Genomic DNA, 23833 nt, shown 5'->3' with positions numbered 1-23833 from the left:
CGTGTGTGTGTTTCAGTGGGATCTCAGGGGAAACCCCTCCACTGTAACTGAGATGCCAGTCTCCATAGGAGACCAGATCTTCTTGGTAAGAAAAGCTCTGCAGAGCAGCACAAGCTCCACCTTTGCTGGGGGACTATGGGCCAGTGATGGGCCACCCCACTCTGAAAACTAAAGCAAGTCATAGTACCCGCAGCTCCTGGTGCACACATACAGACACCATGGACATGAAGTGCCTGGCAGCCAAAAGGTCTGCAGTCAGCTGTATAGAAACTGTAGCTGCTGTTGTTATTGTTAAGGGGGTGATAATGTCACCCACAGATTGTCCCCTGCCCATGAAGCTTCTCAAGCTTTGGGCTTTCTCAACCTCTGATGGCACCACGTCCTGCCAATGAGTGGCAGAATAGGGAGGTGAGTAGGACAGAATCCAGGATTGAGGTGGGGAGAGGATGGAGTGGGAGGGAGGAGAGGGTGGGAGAGATGTGGAGGGAAAAGTCCATGCGGCCAGGCACAGTAGTTCACCCCTGTAATCCCAGCACTTTGGGAGGCTGAGGCAGGAGGATCACAAGGTCAGACATTTGAGACCAGCCTGGACAACATGACGAAATCCTGTCTCTACTAAATACAAAAATTAGCCAGTCGTAGTGGTGGGCACCTGTAATCCCAGCTACTTGGGAGGCTGAGGCAGTTGAGGCAGGAGAATTGATTGAACCCAGGAGGCGGAGGTTGTAGTAAGCCCAGGTTGCACCATTGCATTGTAGCCTGGGTGACAGAATGATACTCCATCCGAAAAAAAAAAAAAGAAAGAAAGAAAGAAAGAAAAAGAAAAGTCAATATGCATGAGGTGAAGAGAGGTGGAGACTGAGGGACAGAGGATTGTGAGCAGCCCCAAGTCCCCTTGATGATACCTCCTTCATTACTTCCCATGCTGGGTTCTTATTGGCAGCTTCGTCCTCAGGGACCCCAGGCCTGCACATGCACTCTCATCTCGTGCCCCCAACTCCTGGGCTGGAGCACCGCCTGTGCTCCCCACTCACCACAGGACTCCTCACCCCTGCTCCCCATCTGCTCTCACTGCGACTCTTCCACTGCTCCTGCTCCAGCTTCAGGGTGAAGCTTCCTCACCTGGGACCGTGATCACTCTGGTCACACTGACTCGCCCATTACCCCAGCCACGTTCTCCTGCAGGACGCAAACCGATGCAGGCCAGGCCGGGTGCCGCAGGTCTGAGCCAGCACACACCCAGGTGCTCATGGTTTTAAGCGCGGCCATCGGAAGGTGGTGGTGGGGTCTCCCCGACGCCTGGCAGGTGGCAGAGCCCACGGGCCACACAGCCCACAGCACCGGATAGTCGGCAGGCTCGCGGCGGGCCGCAGCTGGAGGGCTCACAGGATACTAGTCAGCCCTCCTGGCAGTGGCAAAGGGAATCACACCCGGGGCCAGGGTAGAAGGTCTGGCCTGGTGGGTAGTAGGTGCCCTGGTGTACGCAGCCACAGGAGGCCAGAGGCAGGCAGGACTCACCACTGAGCGCAAAGCCCTCATCGCACACGCAGCCCTCATGGCATTCTGAGCCACAGCCTCCGTGCACTGGGAGGTCTCCACAGGACAGCGGGCAGCCGTAGGAACACGCCTCATAGTGGCTGTTGGGTGGACAGCTCAGTGCTGCAGGGAGAGGAGACATCAAGATCAAGAATTCCTGCTCCCAGGAGCAGGACTCGATACCCCCCAGCCCCCAATACATTCATATGCACACACACACTCAAACACACTCACACACAAGCGGTCCCCCAACACATTCGTATGCACACACAGATGCTCAAAGACACTCACACACAAGCGGTCCCATTGCAGGGAGCTTGGGGAACACATTACATCGCAGTTAATCTGATCCTGATAATTAAGATTCTTTCCCAATTTAACTGTACTTTGGAGTTGTCTATTATGGTTTTTTTCTTTTTTTTTTTTTTTTTGAGAAATGGGTCACTCTGTTACTCAGGCTGGATGGAGCTCGGTGGTGCTTGCTATCACAGCTCACTGCAGCTTTGACCTCCTGGGCTCAAGCAATCCTCCCACTTCGGCCTCCTGAGTAGCCGGAACTATAGACGTGCACCACCATGCCTGGCTAACTTTTTAAATTTTGTGTAGAGATGGGGTCTCGCTATGTTGCCTAGGCTGGCCTCAAACTGCTGGGCTCAAGCAGTACCCCTGCGTCAGCCTCCCGAAGTGCTGGGATTACAGGAATAAGCCACCACACCCAGCCTTCTATTATGTCTTTAATGACCTTATTCAAGTTGGATACATGGTGTTGATATGTGGTATATATTTTAAACATGCATATGCATATATTTGTGTGTGTATAATCTATGCAGTGTATTTGTGAATGCCATACTTTTAGCTTCTTCCTTCTATAGCAGTAATTAAATTATTTAGCCAGTGTTATAAAAAAAAACCTCCCTTCTCCCCTCCCCAAACTCCAGTCACTCCAGTCACTCCAGTCTATAAAAAGCAAATCTAAGTGGCTAAAACTAAACCACATTAAATCTCTATCTGTGCTGTCTAATACAGTAGCCACTAGCCACTTGGGACCATTTAGATGTAAATTAATTAAAATGTAACAAAATTGAAGCTTTAACCCTTCAGTCACAACATCCTCACTGCAAGCGCTCAGCAGCCACGTGTGACCTGTGGCAACCTGGTATGTATTTGAACAGCTCAAATATGGAGCTGTCATCATTGAAGTTATGCTGGGTGGTGCTGTTCTGAAGCTAACATCCAGTTTACAGGAGAATCATGGGGACATAGGGACAAGTTCAATAACACTCCAAAATAGCAACTAGCCAGATCCTGAAAATAGAAAATTCTGCAGGATAAATGACCTATCTTTCCCAATAATGAAGTGACATAAACAAAAGGAAGAGCTGGATGGAGGGATAGATACGTGATAAGGCAAGTGAGTGAATTAGAATTAGAGTGTAGAGGCCGGGCGCGGTAGCTCACACGTGTAATCACGGCACTTTGGGAAGCCGAGGCGGGAGGATCACTTGAGGTCAGGAGTTTGAAACCAGCCTAGCCAACATGGTAAAACCCATTTCTACCAAAAATACAAAAATTAGCTGGGCATGGTGGCGCACATCTGTAATCCCAGCTACGTGGGAGGCTGAGGTGGGAGAATCGCTTGAACCTGGGAGGCGGAGGTTGCAGTGAGCCGAGATCGCGCCACTGCACTCCAGATTGGGCGACAGAGCGAGACTCCGTCTCAAAAAAAAAAAAAAGAAAGAAAAAGAAAAGAAACAGAATTAGAGTGTAGAGTCCAGGTGGCAGGTTTATGGGTCTTCACTGTAAAATTCTTTCAACTTTTTTGTATATTTGACAATTTTCATAATACTATGTTGGGAGGAACAAAGGAAGGAAATTCTGACAGAGTAAAAGCAACAAGGTAGATCAATCCAATGCAGTATGTGTATTTGGTTTGGTTCTAGAGCCAAACAAAATAGAAAAAAACCTTTTTTTTTTTTTTTTTTTTAGACAATTGGGAAAATTTGAACCCAGATTGGGCTTTACATGATGTTAGGGAATTGATATTATTTTTGTTACTGGTAATTAATTACCACATGCCCTCATGTCTCTTTCTTCCTTTTTTTTTTTTTTTTTTTTTTTTTTTAGAGACAGGGTCTCACTGGAGTGCAGTGGCACAGTCTCGGCTCACTGCCGCCTCCACCTCCTGGGCTGAAGATATTCTCCCACCTTAGCCTCCTGAGTAGCTGAAATGATAGGCACTAGTCACCACACCCAGCTTATTCTTTATTTTTATTTTTGTAGAGACAGGGTTTTGTTATGTTGCCCAGGCTGGTCTTGAACTCCTGGCCTCCAGCGATCCTTCCACCTAGGCCTCCCAAAGTGCTGGGATTACAGGCATGAAAAGGGAAGTCCTGTTCCTTAAAAGTCCATTTTTGTTGCTGAATACAGATGCTTACTGAAGTAGTTAGAGGAGAACTCATCTGCCTAGAATTTGATCTAAAATATTCTATAAAAAAAAAAAGAGGGGGTGGAGTGAGATGTAGAAGAACTAAGAATGGCAAAATACCAATAATTGTTGAAGCTGGGTCAGGCCTCCATCTGCATGTCTAAGCCCTCATGATCCAGTCTTCTAGAACTTCCAAGGGGTAGAAGGACAAGAGGAATTTTGAGGAAACAAGAGATTCTCAATTTTCACAGAGGCCACAGAGTCTAATAATTAACAGCACAAAATCAGGAGCCAGCCTGTTCAAATCACCCCACCAGCTGTGTGACCTCAGGCTAGTTCCTTAACATCTCTGTGGTTCTCTTTCTTCATCTTGTAAAATAGGAATAAGAGCAATTCCACTTCACGGGGTGGTTGTGAGGATTCAACGAGAAACCCTTAGAACAGGACCTGCCCAGTGGGATGCGTGTCACACAACTGCCAGCTGGAATTATACGTGTCCTCCCTAAAAGGAGAGCTCAAGAATGCTCTGTTAGAGGAGCATTCCCTCTTCCCATTGTCCACCTGTCCCCTTCACAAGCGTGTTTTCTCCACTTTACAGAAGAGAACAGTGTAGTCCCCAACCCATCCTGAATCTTTTTTTTTTTTTTTTTTGAGACAGAGTCTCGATCTATGGGCCAGGCTGGAATGCAGTGGTGCGATCTCGGCTCACCGCAATCTCTGCCTTCCAGGTTTAAGCAAAGATTGTCCTGCCTCAACCTCCCAAGTTACTGGGATTACAGGCGCTCACCACCATGCCTAGCTAATTTTTGTATTTTCTGTAGAGACAGGGTTTTGCCATATTGGCCAGGCTGGTCTTGAACTCCTCACCTCAAGTGATCCACCCGCCTCGGCCTCCCAAAGTGCTGGGGTTATAGGTGTGAGCCACAGCGCCCGGCCCCATCCTGAATCTTAACACATGGCACACTGCCCTGGGGTGTGAAACCTCTGAGGACATAAATAGACAATTTCAAATATTGCTATCACTGTGAACATAACAAATGCTCACTCATTATTGAGTAATAAATCAAAAGGAGGGCCTAATAGAATTGGCGGCTCACAGATAATAAAAAATAAATTTTGTGCTGTCTCACTGTGTACCTTCCCTATGACTCAGCAGGGGTTCAGAGTACGGAGTGATGTTACTCTACCTGCACTCCGTCCATTCCCACCCACTTATCAATATCATGTAAGCCAGGAGCTGTGGCTCAAGTCTGTAATCTCAGCACTTTGGGAGGCCAAGGCGGGAGGATGGCTTGAGCCCAGGAGTTTGAGACCAGCCTAGACAACATAGCGAGATCTTGTGTCTACAAAAAAATTAAAAAATAGCCAGGCATGGTAGTGTGCACCTGTAGTCCCAGCTACTCAGGAGGCTGACACAGGAGGACCACTCGAGCCCAAAGATTGAGGCTACAGTGAGCTGCGATCATGTCACTGGACTCCAGCCTTGGTGACAGGATAATATCTTATCTCAAAAATAAATAAATATCATATATACAAAAATAAAAGGTAGGATTAGAACTGATGCTGAACCCTGTCTCATTCTAATAATATATGTGAAATACTGGGTGGGGGTAAGCTCCATGCATCTCACTGAACGATGCCATTACAATGGCCATTACAATTTACTTCTGTTTAATATTTTTATCAATTGTGCACAAACAATGCTTGCAATGATATCTTACTCCATTAAAAAAACCACTTAGAGTCTTATAGTCTCAGGAATTTCTAAAACTTCTTATATCTTTTATAAGAAGGCTGTTTTGTCCCAGGGAGTTTCACACCCCAGGGCAACACGCCACATGTTAAGATTTGGGATGGGTGGAGACTGCACTGCTTATTTTATTTTACTTTATTTATTTAATTTAATTTAATTTAATTTTTTGAGACAGAGTCTTGCTCTGTTGCCCAGGCTGGAGTGCAGTGGCGTGATCTTGGCTCACTGCAACCTCCGCCTCCCTGGTTCAAGCGATTCTTCTGCCTAAGCCTCCCGAGTAGCTGGGATTACAGGCAACCACCACCACACCCTGCTAATTTTTAGTATTTTTAGTAGAGACGGGGTTTCACCATGTTGGCCAGCCTGGTCTCAAACTCCTGGCCTCAGATGATCCAGCCACCTCAGCCTACCAGACTGCTGGGATTACAGGCGTGAGCCACAGCACCCAGCTTGCACTGTTTTTCAGAAACAGGCTCTTGCTATGCTGCCCAGGCTGGTCTCTAACTCCAGGCCTCTAGGGATCCTCCCACCTCAGCATGCTGAGTAGCTAGGATGATAAAAATTCTGAAATCTTAGTCATATATGTGTATGCTTGTGGTAGAGAAGTGTGACGGGGATCGTGACACAGGCTTCCAAGGGTCACGTCTTGACTCTGAGCATGACCATGGTGCTTGCTTTGGCCAATGGGACACTGGCAACCATGATACCAAGTAGAGCCTTGGAAAGTGCTTGCACACTGGGGCTTGTGTGCTCTTGTTGCTCTTAGGAATCTTGAGGGCGGGCACCTTGGGAAGAAGCCTGGGCTCACCTGCTGGAAGATGAGACCAAGTAGAGCAGAGACAAGAAGTTCCAGCTGAGGGCCCTCCAAACCAACCAGCTTGACAACTGCCAATGTGTAAAATCACCCTCGATTATCCAGCCTCGGCTGAGCCTCTAACAGCCTGCAGAGGTCAACCAAGGTGGCCTAGGCTGGGAGAACAGCTCAGCAGCCCCCAGAATCATGAGAAAGAATAAATACTTGGCCAGGCGTGGTGACTCATGCCTGTAATGTATGACTATGAGGACTATGTAATGTATGAGGACTATGTATCTGGTGAATACATTTAAAAGAGGAGCATAAGTCAAGTAATAGTTTCATTTTGAAATATCAATACTATGTTGATAATTGTGAAAACTAAATGATGGATATATTCGGGCTCACTATCCTAGTTTACTTTGCGTATGTTTAAATTTTTTCCTAATAAAAAGTTTCTTAAGGCTGGGTGCAGTGGCTCACGCCTGTAATTCTAGCACTTTGGGAGACCGAGTTGGGTGGATCACTTGATGTCAGGAGTTCAAAACCAGCCTGGCCAACATGGTGAAACCCCGTCTCTACTAAAAATACAAAAAAATTAGCCAAGCGTGGTGGCGGGCATCTGTAGTCCCAGCTGCTTGAGAGGCTGAGGCAGGAGAATTGCTTGAACCCAGGAGGCGGAGGTTGCAGTGAGCTGAGTTCACGCCACTGCACTCTAGCCTGAATGACAGAGTGAGACTCCATCTCAAAAAAAAAAGTTCTTAAAAGTCAAAAGTTACCATCTGTTGGAAATTATACATTTTATAATTATTTCAGGTGAAAAACTAGACATGTATGCTTGCATTAATTCCAAAATTCAAAAACTTTAGAAGTCAGAATAGTGGTTACCTCTTGGGGTTGGGAACCTGGGGTTTTTTTTCTTGAATTTGGGACTGTTCACACAGCTTTGTTATCTTGGTGAAAACTGATCAAGCTGTTAGCTTATGATATGTACGTATTTTTAAATATCTGTATTATATTTCAATAATGAATTTTAGAAATTAAAAATCAGGTGAGAGGAAACTGGTACGATGGCTCACACCTGTAATCCCAGGATTTTGAGAGGTCGAGGCAGGAGGATTGCTTGAGCCCAAGAGCTCGAGATCAGCCTGGGCAAAAAATCAAAACCCCGCCTCTATAAAAAATATTTTAAAAATTAGCTGGGGTGGTACATGCCTGCCATTTTAGCTACTCAGGAGGCTAAGGCAGGAAAATCACTTGAGCCCAGGAGTTCCAGGCTGCAGTAAGCTATGATTGCACCACTGCATTCCAGCCTAGGCAACAGAGCAAGACCCCATCTTAAAAAAAAAAAAAAAAATCAGGTGAGAGGATACATGGCTTTTCAAACTTCTTTCATAGGCAAGCAAAGGCACTGGAAAACCATTCATGCACCCACCTGTGAAACAAGGCTCTCAAACTGACTGTCCAACGGGTCAGGTAGATGTAAATAAGTGAGGTAGGATAGATGGGGACCAAAAAGAACCAGACAGGGGATGAGACTCCTAATGACAATACTGTTGCTCATATCTCAATGACAGCTGTTATGCGGGAATCAGACCCCGGGCCACCAGGTGTACTCAGTCATTTTACAAATACCAACTGCCACCGGGCATGGTGGCTCACGCCTGTAATCCCAGCACTTCGGGGGGCTGAGGTGGGCGGATCACGAGGTCAGGAGATTGAGACCATCCTGGCCAACATGGTGAAACCCCATCTCTAGTAAATATACAAAAATTAGCTGGGCGTGGTGGCGCGTGCCTGTAATCCCAGCTACTCTGGAGGCTGAGGCAGGAGAATAGCTTAAACCAGGGAGTCAGAGGTTGCAGTGAGCTGAGATCACGCCACTGCACTCCAGCCTGGTGACAGAGCAAGACTCCATCTAAAAAAAAAAACTAATAGCAATTGCATGCCCACCATCTGTGACTTTCTAGCTATCATGATCCCAGGTGTGTAACTGAACCTTTCTGAACCTCAATTTCTTTGTCTGTTAAATGGGTATAACCACAATCCCTACCTCAGAGGGCTATTACAAGGATTAAATGAATTAATGATATTTATACATTAATGACTATATATATAAGGCTGAGTCCCCCAGTTGCCACTTCCGGTACTCACGGCAAAGTTTTTCACTCCTCCAGGGGTGCACTGTGGCTCCAGCAGCCTGGCATGCAGCAGCATAGGTGGCCAATGCGTCACATAGTGGCCCAGACTGGCCTGGCAGCAGGCAGCGGTCATACACACAGTCACGCACGGCACCCTGAGGGTCCAGCTTGCTGTGGCACTCTCGGAAGGGCCCCTGGGGGTCTGCAAGGATTCCACACTCATTCTTGCTCTGCAGCTGCTGGGCCACCAGGGAGTCCAGCTTGGGACAATCACCCGGTTCAGTTGCTCCACAGCCGGACCTCGTCTCTTCTTGCCAGCTGTTCCCAAAAGCCAGTGCATTGGCAGCTTGACCCCCACCCCGCAGAGCCAGGTCGTCAGCTGGGTCCCCGTTGAAGTTCCCACAGAGTCCACACAGGGCCTCAGCATAGCTGCTGGGCACCTTGGCAGTCACTCGTGCATCCCAGTTGTAGGTGACAGTCAGACCAAAGTCCGTGCGCACGACGGCGTCCCTGCCCTGGCGGAACACCTGCACCTGCCCATCTGCTGCTTGGAAGGGCAGGTACTGAAGGACGTCATCCACCTGGGTGGAGATGCAAGAGGGCCACCTGGTCAGGGTATTCACGGCTCTGTGGCCCAACCTTCAACTCACTCACCTCCAGCTACCCTGACCTCCTTGCTATTCTCTTGGACATACTATGCTCAGTCCCACCTCAAGGCCTTTGCACTCGCTGTTCCCTCTGCCTGGCTCACCATTCACCCCTCTTCATTCCTAAAGCACCAGCTTAAATTTAAATCCCTCACCCATGGCCTTCAAAACCTACATGACCTGTCTATCTCCCCATTACCTCCCTTACCTCACCTCTTCTCACTGTCCCTCTCACTCAGGCTGCTGCGACCATACTAGCTTCCTTTTTTTTTTGACAGGGTCTCACTCTGTTGCCCAGGCTGGAGTGCAGTGGTGCAATCTTGGCTCACTGCAACCTCTGCCTCCTGGGTTCAAGTCATTCTCCCTCAGTCTCCCTAGTAGCTGGGATTACAGGTATGAACCACTGCGCCTGGATAATTTTTTTTTTCTTTTTTTTGTATTTTTAGTAGAGAGAGGGTTTCACCATGTTGGTCAGGCTGGTCTCAAACCTCAGATGATCCACCCTCCTTGGCCTCCCAAAGTGCTGGGATTACAGGCTTGAGCCACCGTGCCCGGTCACTAGCTTCCTTTTAAAAATAGAGACGGGGGTCTCACTCTGTCACCCAGGCCAGAGTGCAATGGCGCGATCATTGCTCACTTCCTAGCACTTCGGGAAGCTGAGGCAGGGAGTGTCACTTGAGCCCAGGAGTTGGAGACCAGCCTGGGCAACTTAGTGAGACTCTGTTCTCCACAAAAAGGAAAAAGGAAAATGAAAAAAAATAAGATCTTCTAACGGGCCTCCCCCACCCCCAGACCCACCCAGAGCTCCAAGTCTTCACAGGGTATTTCCTGCCCAGCCACCCAGCCCTGGGCGCTGCGTCGCTCACCAGCACTTGCCCGGGGTACTCCCGGCGCACCACCACCTTCACCCCGCGGGCCTCCACCCGCACGGCGCGCGTGTAGCTCACAGTCTGGCTGCCCCGATGCTCGTTTTCCACCAGCACCCGGAAGGCGGGCAGCGCTGCGTTCTGGCCGCATGAGCCGACCAGCAGGTACGTGCAGGTGCCCATGAAGTCGAAGCGCCGGCCGTCGAAGCTCACATAGTGTGGGTCCCCGGACCCCTGACAGGTCCCGAAGCGATTGGGGTAGCAGCCCAGGAGGCCGTTCTGGTCGCTGCAGATCTCACCCGCCGGGCAGCCCTGTGTGTCGCGGCAGGTCACCTGATGGGTGGCGCCGTTGCAGGTGCAGCGCCTTCGGCACGACTCGTCCGCCCACACCTCCTGGCCTGGAGCGAGCTGGAGACCCTGGAAGGTGCAGCCACACGATGAGGCCGGCACGCAGGCGCCGCCGCTGGCCACGAAGCCCGGGAGGCACACGCAGCCCTCTACGCAGGGGCGCCCAGAGCAGTTGGACGGCGCCGCAGCCTCGTTGCAGGAGGCCGGGCAGGCAGGGCCGCAGAGCTCATAGCGGCTGTTGGCTGGGCAGGACAGGGCTGTGGGGAGATCAGAGAGGGTGGATCAGGCCCGCGCAGCAGGGGCCGTGGAAGGGCGCCCTGTCGGGGACAGCGCCCAGGAATTCCCTCCCCAAACCCTTCTTTTCTCTCAGAGCTCGCCATCTCAGATAATGGCACTGCCATCCTTCTGGGTGCTCCTGCGCCACACCCTAGCGATGCAGTTAATCTCCACCCCGCCAACCCCCTAACGCTTACTGGACAACCAATCTGTCAGCAAGTCCTGTGAGCTCCGTATTCAAAATCTACCCAGACTGGCCAGAAGTGGTGGCGCACGCCTGTAATCCGAGCTACTCGAGAGGCTGAGGCAGGATAATCGCTTGTACCAGGAAAGCGGAGGTTGCAGTGAGCCAAGACCGTACCATTGCACTCCAGCCTGGGCTCAGAGCAAGACTTTGTCTCCAAAAAAAAAAAAAAAAAAAAAATTCCACCCAGTTACAGAATCTGCCTCTGGTCCTATCCACCGCAGCAGCCTCCTGCCTGGGCTCCCTCCTGCCCCGCCAGCCTGTTCCTCACACCAGCCAGAGGGATCTGGGAACGTCTGGGTCAGATCAGGTCCCTCCCTGTCTCAGAGCACTCCCGTGGCTTCCTCTCACTCAGGGTAAACGCCAGAGTCCTTCCCATGCCCCAGGAGGACCTGTGCCATCTGCTCCTCTCCCTTTCCCTCGGGCTCACTCTGTCCCAGCCCCAGCTGCCTTCTCCTCCCGGGTCCTCATGCTTCCACCTCAGGGCCTTTGCACTGCCTGTGCCCTCTGCCTTCCCTTTCCACAGAAAGCCACTGGGGCCCAGGTGGCCTGGGTTCAAATCCCAGATCTCTCCTTCTCAGCCACTGACTCCAATCTCCCCGTGCCTCAGTTTCCCCGTCAGTAAGATGGGATAATGTAGTCCAGACCTCACATGGTTGTTGTGGGGATTAAATGAGTTGATCTATGGGGAAACGTCCTGTGGACATCACTGTTAGGACTTAGCTGACTCCATTGCCTGACCATGGTCTCAGCTCCAATGTTACCTGTCCAGAAACGCCTTCCCTGGTCACCCTCTTCACCAGCCTCACAGTCACTGTCATTGCATGAACTTGTTTCTTTGGTTCTCTGAAGATACTTCCTAGTTTATCTGCTCACTGTCTGTGTCCCTCCCCTCCCTCTAAGAGATAAGTTCTACAGGAATGGGGACCTGATCTGTCTCAATCACTGCTGAGTCCCCAGCACCAAGGACAGGGCCTGGTGCACAGCAGGTGCTCAGGAAATACTGCAGAAATGAATGGGAGAATAAATGAACTCTCTGGTTCCCATTTTGTGCCAGCCATGGAGTTGGGTGACGGGCGGTGCTTACTGGGCAGTGGGGACACAGACAGCACTAGCCAAGACAAACACCTCGTGGCCTCTATGTCTCCCCTGTGCTTACTCCCCTCCCTCTGGGCCTGGGCCTGGATGCCTCTTCCTCCCTCCCACCTGTCCTTTCTGCCTCTGGGACATGTCTCTGGGAGCCTCACTCACAAGGGCAGGAACAGATCTATGCTGGTCCTCACTGTGCCTTCGATATCATCAGCACGCACAGGGGGGCAGGCAGGGGTTCAAGGAATGCTTGTGGAATGAATGAGTGAATGATAAAGCAGATGGACACCCGGCTAAAGAGCCTGAGCCTCATCTAGAGGGCAATGGGAGTCATGGGAGGACTATAGGCAAAGGAAGAAACATCACATGTCTGTGTTGGGATTCTGCAGACACGAATTCCTGCCCTGCCAAGCCTTTGAGCGTGCTGTTCTCTGGGCCTGCAGCTCACTTCCTCCTCTTTCTTTTATTTTTTTATTTTTATTTTTTTGAGACGGAGTCTCGCTCTGTCGCCCAGGCTGGAGGACAGTGGCGCGATCTCAGCTCACTGCAAGCTCTGCCTCCTGGGTTTACGCCATTCTCCTGCCTTAGCCTCCCGAGTAGCTGGGACTACAGGCGCCCGCCACCTCGCCCGGCTAGTTTTTTGTATTTTTTAGTAGAGACTGGGTTTCACCATGTTAGCCAGGATGGTCTCGATCTCCTGACCTCGTGATCCGCCCATCTCAGCCTCCCAAAGTGCTGGGATTACAGGCTTGAGCCACTGCGCCCAGCCCACTTCCTCCTCTTTCTCTTGGCAACTTTCTTATGGGTTTCAAATTGGACATCCCTTTCTCTAGAAAACCCTCCCTGACCACCCCTGCTCCCCAGGCTGGGCCGGGAACCTCCTCTGGTTTCCCATCGCCCCCACTGACTTCCTCCATCCCGGCCCTGACCCCTCTGCCTGTGTCCCCCCCATCCCAGCCCTGACTCATCCGCCTGTCTCTCTCTCATCCTGGCCCCAACCCCTCCGAGTGGGCCTCCCCATCCTGCCTGGACCCCTCCATACCATGAATGTCTAGTGAAACATCTCCTCCAACCTTAGGCTCATTGTGGCTGGCTGTCTTGGCCATCACTAGGCCCCTGGCATTGCCCAGCACCAGGCTGAACCACAATAACTTCTCAGATATTGAGCAGATGCTAGGGATCTCCTGCCCCTCACTGTATGCTCCCAGCTCTCCCCAGGGCATCACTTACGGCAGTTGGCTAGAGGTCTCCAGTTCCCAACTGAGATGCCAAGCTCCAGACAGGCCTGGGCATAGGCGCTGAGGCCACGGCACAGGCTGAGCCGCTCTCCACCGACCACACACAGGTCATATACACACTGCTCCAGGAAGGACCTGGGGTCCAGGGTGCCATGGCAGACAGTGAAGGGGCCATCAAGCTTGGTCAGCATGCCACAGAGTCTGTCGCCCTCATAGTGTTGGGCCTGGCCTGGGGTGCAGGCGGGACAGTTGTTCTGGCAGCCATCCTCACACAGGTAGTCCCCATCATCCAGCTTCCAGCTACTTGCGAACTCCACGGCGTCAGGAGCCAGATCCCCCTCAGGTAGGAGGAAGTCGTCTGCTGGGTCACCATTATAGTTGCCACACAGCCCGCACACCTGGTCTTGGAAGCGCGCGGGCAGGCTGAGTGCCAGCTGACAGTCCCAGTCATAAGTGACCACCAGCCCAAAGACCAGCTCCACCACGGCCCGTGGTCCGCTCTGGTACACACGCAGGCGGCCCTCGCTCAGGGAGACTGGCAGGCGCGAGCGCTGTTTGTCAACCTGCAGAGTGGGTGAGGAGGCGGTGGTCAGGCCCCTGTGCCATCTGGCCTCCAGCCCTCATCTCTGGGCCTCCCACCTGCTCCCCTGCTCTGGCTGCACTGGGACTCATTCTTTCTCCTACTGCCACCATCAGAGACCTTGCCTCTTGCAGTACCTGTGGCCTGAAATGTTCTTTCTGCAGCCGTGCATGTGACTCACTCCTGTACCTCCTACAAAATATTTGCTCAGTGAGGTGCCCCTCTGCCCAGTCACTGCACTGTCTGGGAAGTAAGCAGCACCTCTGCCCGGTCACTGAACCATCTGGGAGGTGAGGAGGGCCTCTGCCTGGCCCCTGCCACTCCCCCCTCATCTGGGAAGTGGGGAGTGCCTCTGTCCAGCCGCCCCACTCTCTGGGAAGTGAGGAGCGCCTTTTCCTGGTCGCCCCACCGTCTGGGAAGTGAGGTGTGCCTCTGCCCGGCTGCTGTGTGACCCTCCAAGTGTGAAGTGACAACCTTGTGTGTGATCTTTCTACCCTCCCCAAGTTTGCATTTTCAACATTAAAGTCTACTTTTTAATTAACAGTTTTAAATTCGAGAATATATTTTAAATGTATTTGCTCGAATGTCACTGACTCAAGCCTTCCCTGACTGCCCTATTTTATTATTTTATTTTATTTTATTTTATTTTATTTTATTTATTTAGTTAGTTAGTTAGTTAGTTAGTTAGTTATAGAGATGAGATGTTGCTATGTTGCCCAGGCTGGTGTCAACTCCTGGCCTCAAACAATCCTCCTGCCTCAGCCTTCCAAAGTGCTGGAATTACAGGCATGACCCACGGGACCCAGCCTACAATCCATTTTAAATGGCAGTCTTGGGCTAGGTGCAGTGACTCACGTCTGTAATCCCAGCACTTTGGAAGGCTGAGGTGGGTGGATCACTTGATGTCAGGAGTTCGAGACCAGCCTGGTCAACATGGCGAAACCCTGTCTCTACTAAAAGTACAAAAATTAGCTGGGTGTGGTGGGGCATGCCTGTAATCCCAGCTACTCAGGTGGCTGAGGCAAGAGAATTGATTTAACTCAGGAGGTGGAGGCTGCAATGAGCCAAGATCATGCCAAACAGAGTGAGACTCTGTCAAAAAAAAAAAAAAAAAATGGCAGCCTCTCCCTACTCCATAACCTCCTTCCCTGCTTTCCTTTTTTTTTCTATAGCATCTGGCCTTCTAAAATATACTTCACAAATTGACCATGTTTATCATCTGTCTCACTCCATCAGAATGGCAGCTCCACAAAGACAGGGGTTTGGGTCTGCTTTGATCACTGCTTTATCCCCAATGCATAGAACAGGGCCTGGTGGAATCACAGGCACTCACTAAGTGAATTAAGTCACTGCTGCATTTAATAAACATTAACTGGGAACTCACTCTGTGCCTGGCCTTGGGCTGGGAGATCCTGGGAATACGAAGTTAACAGCGATAGCCCCAGGCCCTACCCTCATGGGTCTCCCAGTCCACTGGGAGAAAGAGACTCATCACCAGACAGTGGGAGCTCAGAGGGGTCAGGGCAGAGGTGGGAGAAGCACAGGCAGAAAAGTCAAGGCCAGGATCAGAAAGGCCCAGGCGGACAGGTCAGGGATGGGATAGGGAAGGTACAGGCTGAGGGTTCAGAGCTGTGATAGTGGGGAGATAGGAGACTGTGAAAACCTAGATAAATGGCCAGATTTAACCTTGCTGGTCAGGGAAGGCTTCCCAGAGGAAAGAATAATTGTGCTGAGTCTTAAAGGACCAGTAAGAGAGAGAGTGCCAGGAAAACCGGGAGGGAGTAGGATATTCCCATTCAAATGTCCTGAGTGGACAGAGATCCTGGCCAGTCCATCTGGCTTGGTGTTATGGACTCAGTATCTGTGTCTCCTGCAAAGCCCATATGTTGAAATCTTAACACCCAACATGATGGTATTAAGAGTTGGGGGAGGCCTTTGGGAGGTGATTAGGTCATGAGGGTGGCACCCTCGCGAATGGGATTAGTGCCCTTATGACAGAGGCCTCAGAGAGCTCTCGGGTCCTCTTTCCACTGTGTGAGGATACAGGGAGAAGTAGGCCATTTGCAGTCTGGAGGAGCACCCTCACCCTCACCTGGCAGTGCTGGTGACCTCATCTTGGACTTCTAGCCTCCAGAACTGTGAGAGACAAGGTTGTACTGTTTGTAAGCCTCCCAGGCTCTGGTGTTATAGAAGCCTGAAGTCTGACTAAGAACCAGGAGATAAGAACTATGTCTCTCTGTGCCCTGGGGCATCTTTTTTTGAGATGGAATCTGCTCTGTCACTTCATACTGGGCTTGCAGTGGCACGTAATCTGGTTTCACTGCAACTCTGCCTCCCAAGTTCATGGATTCTCCCACCTGGTCATAGATGCCTGCCACCACTTGCTAGCCACTTTTGTATTTCTTTAGTAGAGATGTGGGGTTTCACCATGTTGGCCAGACTAGTCTTGAACTCCTGACTCAAGGGATTCAGTTCCCTGCACCCCCCACCCTCGCCAGCTTCTCCAAAGTGCTGCGGGATTACAGGCATGAGCCACTGTACCCAGCCTTTAATTTTTTAAATTAATTTTTAAAAATTTAAATTAGAGATGGGGTCTCACTATGTTGTCCAGGCTGGTCTGGAGCTCCCGGCTCAAGCAATCCTCCCACCTCAGCCTCCCAAAGTGCTGGGATTATAGGTGTGAGCCACCGCACCCAGCCTGGGCATCGCTATCTTACTCTTTCCTTACACATTCTCTGAGCTGTGCCAGAGCTGAGACTTGAAGTGGAGAAAGTCTTAGCCAAGAGGATGGAATATGAAAAAAGGAGCCACAGGAGAGAGGACAGCACGAGCAATGGCCCAGAGGGAAGACAGAGCATTCACTCATTCCGGTTCCCAGCAAAGCCTCTGTGAGTCCCACTGCATGGCCCGCTCTGTGCCAGCTGGTGCTTTAGACACTGCAGTGATGGAGACAGCCATGGACCCATGCTCAGAGCTCTCAGTCCAGAATGGCTGCTCAAATCTGTCTCTCCCCTAAGTCCAGTGATCTCTATTTTAATTTTTCTATTTTTTTATTTATGTATTTTTTTTAGACAGTTTTGCTCTGTCACCCAGCCTGGAGTGTAGTAGCAACATCACAGCTCACTGCAGCCTCGACCTCCCGGGCTCAAGCCATCTTCCTGCCTCAGCCTCCCAAGTAGCTGGGACCACAGACAGGCGCCACCACATCCAGTTATTATTATTATTTTTTTTTTTGGTAGAGATAGGGTCTCCCATTTTTAAATGAACAAATAATATTCGTTCATTACAGAAAACAGAAAATGCACATGAGCAAAAATGAGAAAAGGAAAATCACCCTGTAGGCACACACATACAAATGTATAGATCCTGTTGAGTTTTTTCCTACCTTTAGATATATTTACACTTTAAAAAAAAGGACCATGCTGAAGTCACTATTTCATTAACCCCTCTCCTAACAATGTCTTGTGAGTATCCTACCGTGATTCTGACAGTAGCTCTACACCTGACGGCTTTGTCAAGTCAGTGACGTCTGTGAGGATCTGACAAAGAAAAAAGTAAGGCCGGGTGCGGTGGCTCCTGCCTGTAATCCCAACACTTTGGGAGGCCGAGGTGGGCGGATCACAAGGTCAGGAGATCAAGACCATCCTGGCTAACACAATGAAACCCCGGCTCTACTAAAAATACAAAAAAATCAGCCGGGCTTGGTGGCATGTGCCTGTAGTCCCAGCTACTCGGGAAGCTGAGGCAGGAGAATCACTTGAACCCGGGAGGCGGAGGTTGCAGTGAGCCGAGATCATGCCACTGCACTCCAGCCTGGGCAACAGAACGAGACTCCGTCTCAAAAATAAAATAAAATAAAATATAAAGTAGTTTTTCAGAGAGAGGTACAAAATTCTGTATATAATTTCAAGGGATCTGAAGTCCACTTGAACTTGCATTCAACGCTTCCAGGACTGAAGAACACCTACTTTCTTTTTTTTTTTTTTTGATATATATATATCAAAAAAATATTCATTGCCATATTGTTTGTAATAGTGAACAATGTGTCCATCCACAGGGGACTGGTTGAATGAACTATGGTGTTCATATATATATAAAGAATTGTGCAGATGTTAAAAAAAGCACACCAACATGGCACATGTATACATATGTAACAAACCTGCACGTTGCACACATGTACCCTAGAATTTAAAGTATAATTTTAAAAAAATAAATAAAAATAAAAAGATAATAAAAAAAAATCAACCCACAAAAAGGCTCCCTCTGCATTGATAGAGAAACTGTTCCAGAATGTATTGCTAAGTGCAAAAAGCAAAGTAGAGAACACAACATATATATACACATATATATGTATACTTATGTATACTTGTGTGTATATATGTATATATACGCAAAAATATATACTCTCTTTCTCTCTCTCTCTCTCTCTATGTATATATTTTTTGAGACAGAGTCTCACTCTGTCACCCAGGCTTGAGTGCAGTGGCGCAATCTTGGCTCACTACAACCTCCGCCTCCTAGGTTCAAGCGATTCTCCTGCCTCAGCTTCCCAAGTAGCTGGAATTACAGGCATGTGCCACCACTCCCAGCTAATTTTTGTACTCTTACTAGAGATAGGGTTTTGCCATGTTGGCAAGGTTGGTCTCTAACTCCTGATCTCAAGTGATCCACCTGCCTAGGCCTCCCAAAGTGCTGGTATTATAGGCATGAGCCACTGCGCCCAGCCCTGAAGTTATTGAACAGCAAAACTAATCTATGCTGGGGAAAAAAAAAAAATCAGAACTGTGATCATCTCTAGGGATAGGTTGGGGACTGTTTGGTAAGGCACATGAGGGAATTTCCCAGGTGATGAAAATATTATATATCTTAATGGGCAATTTGGTTACACATTTGCCAAAGGTGAACTATATAGTTAAGATTTGTGATTTTTATTATATATAAATTTCATCTCCAAAATCAGCCAAAAGAACTGTGAAAATATTGTATTCTAGTTAATGACATGGTGAAGTCTTTTGGGTGATATGTACTGATGTGTGGAACTTTGAAGTGCATAAAAAATAAGAGAGATTGTGGAATGGACAGAGGGAGGAACCGATGGATCAGTGTGTGATCAATCAAGAAGAGTACAGTGTTTAGAATCTAGATGATTGGCACCTGTAATCCCAGCACTTTGGGAGGCTGAGGCAGGTGGATCAGTTGAGGCCAGGAGTTCCAGATCAGCCTGGTCAACATGGTGAAACCCTTCTCTACAAAAATACAAAAATTAGCTGGGCATGGTGGCACATGCCTGTCATCCCAGCTACTTGGGAGGCTGAGGCAGGAGAATCGCTTGAACCTGAACCTAACACTGCACTCCATCCTGGGTGACAGAGCAAGACTCTGTCTCAAAAAAAAAAAGAAAAAAAAGAAAGAAAGAAAAAGAAAAAATTAAAGAAGAAGGAAAGAAAAATCTAGGTGATTGGCATGTGAGCATTCACCGTATAAGAATTTCAACTTTGGACATTTTAACATTTTCATAATAACATGGCGAGAAAAAAGGAAGTAATTGCGCTAGGCTGCTGTTATTCATATGAACTGAGTAGAAATGCATTTACCAGAGTCAGGACAGCTGAGGGATTAAGAACAGGGACTCCAGAGCCTGCATGCCTGTGCCCTTAGCTCCAATTCTTACTAGCTCTGAGGCCTTGGGAAGTCACTAGCCTATCTCAACCTGTTTCCCAGTCTGAACATGCTCATAATAATAACGCCTGCTGCACAGAGTTTGTGAACATTAAATGCATTAAGATGAGAAAATTGCTAAGAAACATATCTGGTCCACAGCAGGTGCTCATTAAATTTAGTTATTTGGTCAATATAAATCCCTCATTGTTGGATATTTAATTTCCTTTCTAACTAGGACAGAATTTTTTCTTCATTTGCTTTTGTTTTATGCTATTATAAACCATGTTGGTGTTATTTTTCCCCCGAATCCTGTCTCTGAATATCCTTAAAATTTCCAGATGTGGGATGACTGGAGGGCAGGGTTCTAAGGTCCTGCTACTGATTTTCAAATCCCCCTCTCCACCCTCCAACCCCATGGCCCATTTCTCTGCACCCTGGGCTGAGGTCGGCCAGTTGGGCTTTGCCTCCGCTTTCGGACCCGCAGCTCATGGATGTTAACCCCCAGAAGCCTCCGGGTACTCACTAGGACGAAGCCAACTTCCCCGCGGGTCAGCGACACGGAGTGGCTGTAGGCGTGCACAGTGACGAGGCCCACGTAGGAGACGCGGCGGCTGCCCCGGTGCTCGTTCTTGGCCTCCACGCTGAAGGCAGGCAGGGTGTCGTCGTCGCCACACAGCTCTGCCATCGTGTACGAACAGGTGCCCATCATGTCGTAGCGACGGCCGTCGAAGGTGGTGTAATGGGGGTCGCCCTGGGCGCGACAGACAGCGGTGGACTCCGCCACACACTTGGCCTTCCCGCCTGCCACCTGGCAGTGCTGCCCAGCTGCGCACTGCACGCCTTCGCAGGAGGGCTTCGCTGGGGACACCACAGCTGGGGAGGGTAGGGAACAGTGAAAAGAGAGAATCAGAAGTGTCTGCAGGGTTGGAAATTCCAGCACTTTGGGAAGCCGAAGCGGGTGGATCACTTGAGGTCAGGGGTTCCAGACCAGCCTGCTCAACATGGTAAAAAATAAAAAATACAAAAATTAGCAGAGTGTGGTGGCACATGCCTGTAATCCCAGCTACTTGAGAGACCGAGGCAGGAGAATCGCTTGAACCCAGGAGGCAGAGGCTGCAGTGAGCTGAGATGGCACCACTGCACTCCAGCCTGGGTGACAGAGGGAGACTCTGTCTCACAAAAAAAGGAAGAAGGAAGAAGAAAGAAGAAGAGGAAGAAGAAGAAGAAAGAAGAAGAAAGAAGGAGGAAGAAGAAGAAGGAGGAGGAGGACGAGGGAAGAGGAAGGGAGGGAGGAGGGGAAGGGGAGGGGGAAAAGAGGGGAGGGGAAGAGGGGAGGGGAGGGGGAAGAGGGGAGGGGGTTGGTGGAATGGAATTTGGGAATGGATGGTGGACATGGAGATCGAATTATTCTATAATATGGAAACCTGCCTTTAAAATAAATTAGCTGGAAGGGAAAAGGAAGCTTGGGGAGGCTGGAATGGAAGGATGGGACAAGAATGGAAGGATAGACCTGGGAGGGAGGGGAAGGAAGAGGGAGGAAGAGAGGAAGGAGGTGGAGGAAGTGATGTGATGATGATGTGGAAGATGATGATGGCGGAGGAAGGAAGATGATGAGGAGGAGGAGGAAAGGAGGAAGAGGGAGGAGGAGGGGAGGAGGAGGGAGGAGGAGGGGAGGAGGGAAGGAGGAGGAGAGGAGGAGGAGGAGGAGGGGGGTAGGAGGGGGGGAGGGAGGAGAGGGAGGAGAGGGAGGAGGGAGGGAGGAGGAGAGGAGAGGAGGGAAGGAGGAGGAGAAGGTGGAGGAAGGAGAAGGGAAAGGAGGAGGAGGAAGGGGAGGAAGGAGAAGGGGAGGGAGGAGGAAGGAAGAAGGAAGGAACAGAGGGAGGAAACGGAAATGGAAATGGAGGAATGGAAGGTGGGAAACAAGGTCTGGAAATGGAAAGTCCCAGGTTTTCTGATTCTCTAGTTTAACACAGAGCAGCCTAAAGAAGGGACGGCAGTTAAGTAAGAAAAGGCAGAAACAGTCATTAAAATGTTTTTGAGACGGAGTCTGCCTGTCGCCGAGACTGGAGTGCAGTGGCCAGATCTCGGCTCACTGCAAGCTCCACCTCCCGCGTTTTTACCCCATTCTCCTGGCTCAGCCTCCCGAGTAGCTGGGACTACAGACGCTCGCCACCTCGCCCGGCTATTTTTTTGTATTTTTTACTAGAGACGGGGTTTCACCGGGTTAGCCAGGATGGTCTTGATCTCCTGACCTCGTGATCCGCCCGTCTCGGCCTCCCAAAGTGCTGGGATTACAGGCTTGAGCCACCGCGCCCGGCCTAAAATGTTATTTTGTGTTTTTCTCTCCCCCTTTTCCCCTCTTCCCTACCTTCCCTCCAGGGTCAAAAAGAGCTAAGGGATTATTTATTTATTTATTTATTTATATTTTTTGAGAGGGAGTCTCACTCTGTCTCCCAGGCTGGAGTGCAGTGGCCCAATCTCGGCTCACTGCAAGCTCCGCCTCCCGGGTTCACGCCATTCTCTTGCCTCAGCCTCCGGAGTAGCTGGGACTACAGGAGCCCGCTACCACGCCCAGCAAATTTTTTTGTATGTTTTGTATTTTTAGTAGAGAAGGGGTTTCACTGTGTTAGCCAAGATGGTCTCGATCTCCTGACCTCGTGATCTGCCCGCCTCGGCCTCCCAAAGTGCTGGGATTATAGGCCTGAGCCACCGCCCCCGGCTGAGCTAAGGGATTTTTTTAAGGACAGAAAATGGAAGGATGTTGCGGAGAAGGGAAGTGAGGGGAGGACAACCAGGATCCCGAAAGCCACAGAGGAGCAGGTGGGTGGAAAACGGTCACCAGGTGGACAGGACCAGGGCATATTTCCCATCACTCACTCCGACCGCAATCAGCTGCTGTTGCGTAGCCTGTAGCTTTGGCCAGCCCGAAGGTGAGCAGCCCGAAGTTGGTGGTGGCCTCGGCCGTGTGGATCGTGTCAGCCGTGCCGAGCTCCACTTCAGCATACGAGAACTCACTGCCTGGCACAGCCGCCCAGGTGAGCTTGGCCCCCACTGCATGCCCATCTATGGTCAGCCCGCTGATAGCCTTTGTCTGTGCCACCACCAGGGCCACGCCCTCAGAGCCTGGTACACTCTTGACCACATAGGCAGGGCAGTAGGCCGCCACATCTGGGATCAGGACCAGGTAGGGGTCATAAGTCACTTCATTCCTTATGGCACCTGTGCCAAACAGCAGGACCTGGATGCCCACATTTGCAGACAGGTAGAGTGGCCGGGATGGCCGAACCTCAAACTCTACCACATCACCTGCCTGGAGCCCACGGGAGCCAGTGATACCCCCATGGTTATAGGTCAGCTTTGTGGTCTGGCTGGCCACGACGAAGGCCAAATCATAGCGGGACTGGGAGGCCAGCGTGGGTACTACATAGTGGGTGCCCCAGGCAGATGTGGGTAGCAGCTGCTCGACCACATGGTTACAGGTCGTATGTTTCTGGGCACAGCTGTGGCCAGAGAGGACAGCCACGGGGCTACTAGCTGTGACCTTTGACCCCGAGAGATCCAGTGAGCTCTGTAGCTGGGCCACATTGTAGGGCCCTAGAGTCACACTTAGGACATCGCCAGCTGGATAGAACTTGCCATTGAATGTCACTGACCCCTTCAGCGTGACACTGACCGAGGCACCTGTGGCACCGGCCACCACGGCAAACTCCTTGACATTCCTGGCTGAGGTGCCGGGCGGTGTGAGCACAAAGTACTCGGTGCCCAGGGCCTGGATGGGCCGCAGCAGTGTCAGCTCCGCTGTGTCGGGCTTGGCATTTAGTGCCTGCACAGAGATAGCATGGTCAGAGTGGATCACCACCGCGTGCTGGAAGATCTTGCTGCCTATCATCTCAGCCTTGGCACTAATGTTGACCATGACTGACTCCCCGGGCCTCACTGTGACGTTGTGTGAGGTTTTGTCTGCCTGGCTGAGGATGAAGACAGAAGCAGGGCTCTCTGACAGACTGGAGATAAGGAGGCGGGGGTAGGCCTTGCTGTAGGCCAGCTGATAGTTCTGCAGGAAGGCTGTGAGGAATTCGTTCCTGCCAGTGTTCTTGAGGTCCACTGAAGCCTCCTGGGTCAATCCTGGTTGAGAAAATACAGTTGTGGGTCCACTTATCCAATCCTCCTCACCTTTTGCTCTACACCCAGAAACATGTTGAAATATTAACTTGGGCTTTTCTTCCCCGCTTTGCT

At 50.3% G+C, this 23833-nt stretch overlaps 1 protein-coding gene across 1 annotated transcript in view; it reads right to left on the bottom strand.

Moving 5' to 3' along the window:
- The window catches only part of FCGBP (Fc fragment of IgG binding protein), a 77844-nt gene that overhangs the window by 40539 nt on the left and 13472 nt on the right, over nt 1-23833 (bottom strand). The window contains 11 exon segments of the mRNA XM_031659034.1: nt 43-47; nt 1079-1124; nt 1127-1172; nt 1174-1236; nt 1238-1320; nt 1322-1659; nt 8662-9229; nt 10162-10766; nt 13349-13919; nt 20121-20470; nt 22475-23722. Coding sequence (XP_031514894.1) covers nt 43-47; nt 1079-1124; nt 1127-1172; nt 1174-1236; nt 1238-1320; nt 1322-1659; nt 8662-9229; nt 10162-10766; nt 13349-13919; nt 20121-20470; nt 22475-23722 — 3923 coding nt within the window.

Source organism: Papio anubis, chromosome 20 (genome assembly GCF_008728515.1).
Source record: "Papio anubis isolate 15944 chromosome 20, Panubis1.0, whole genome shotgun sequence".
NCBI classification, from domain to species: domain Eukaryota; kingdom Metazoa; phylum Chordata; class Mammalia; order Primates; family Cercopithecidae; genus Papio; species Papio anubis.
This window is presented reverse-complemented; position numbering and strand designations above follow the sequence as displayed.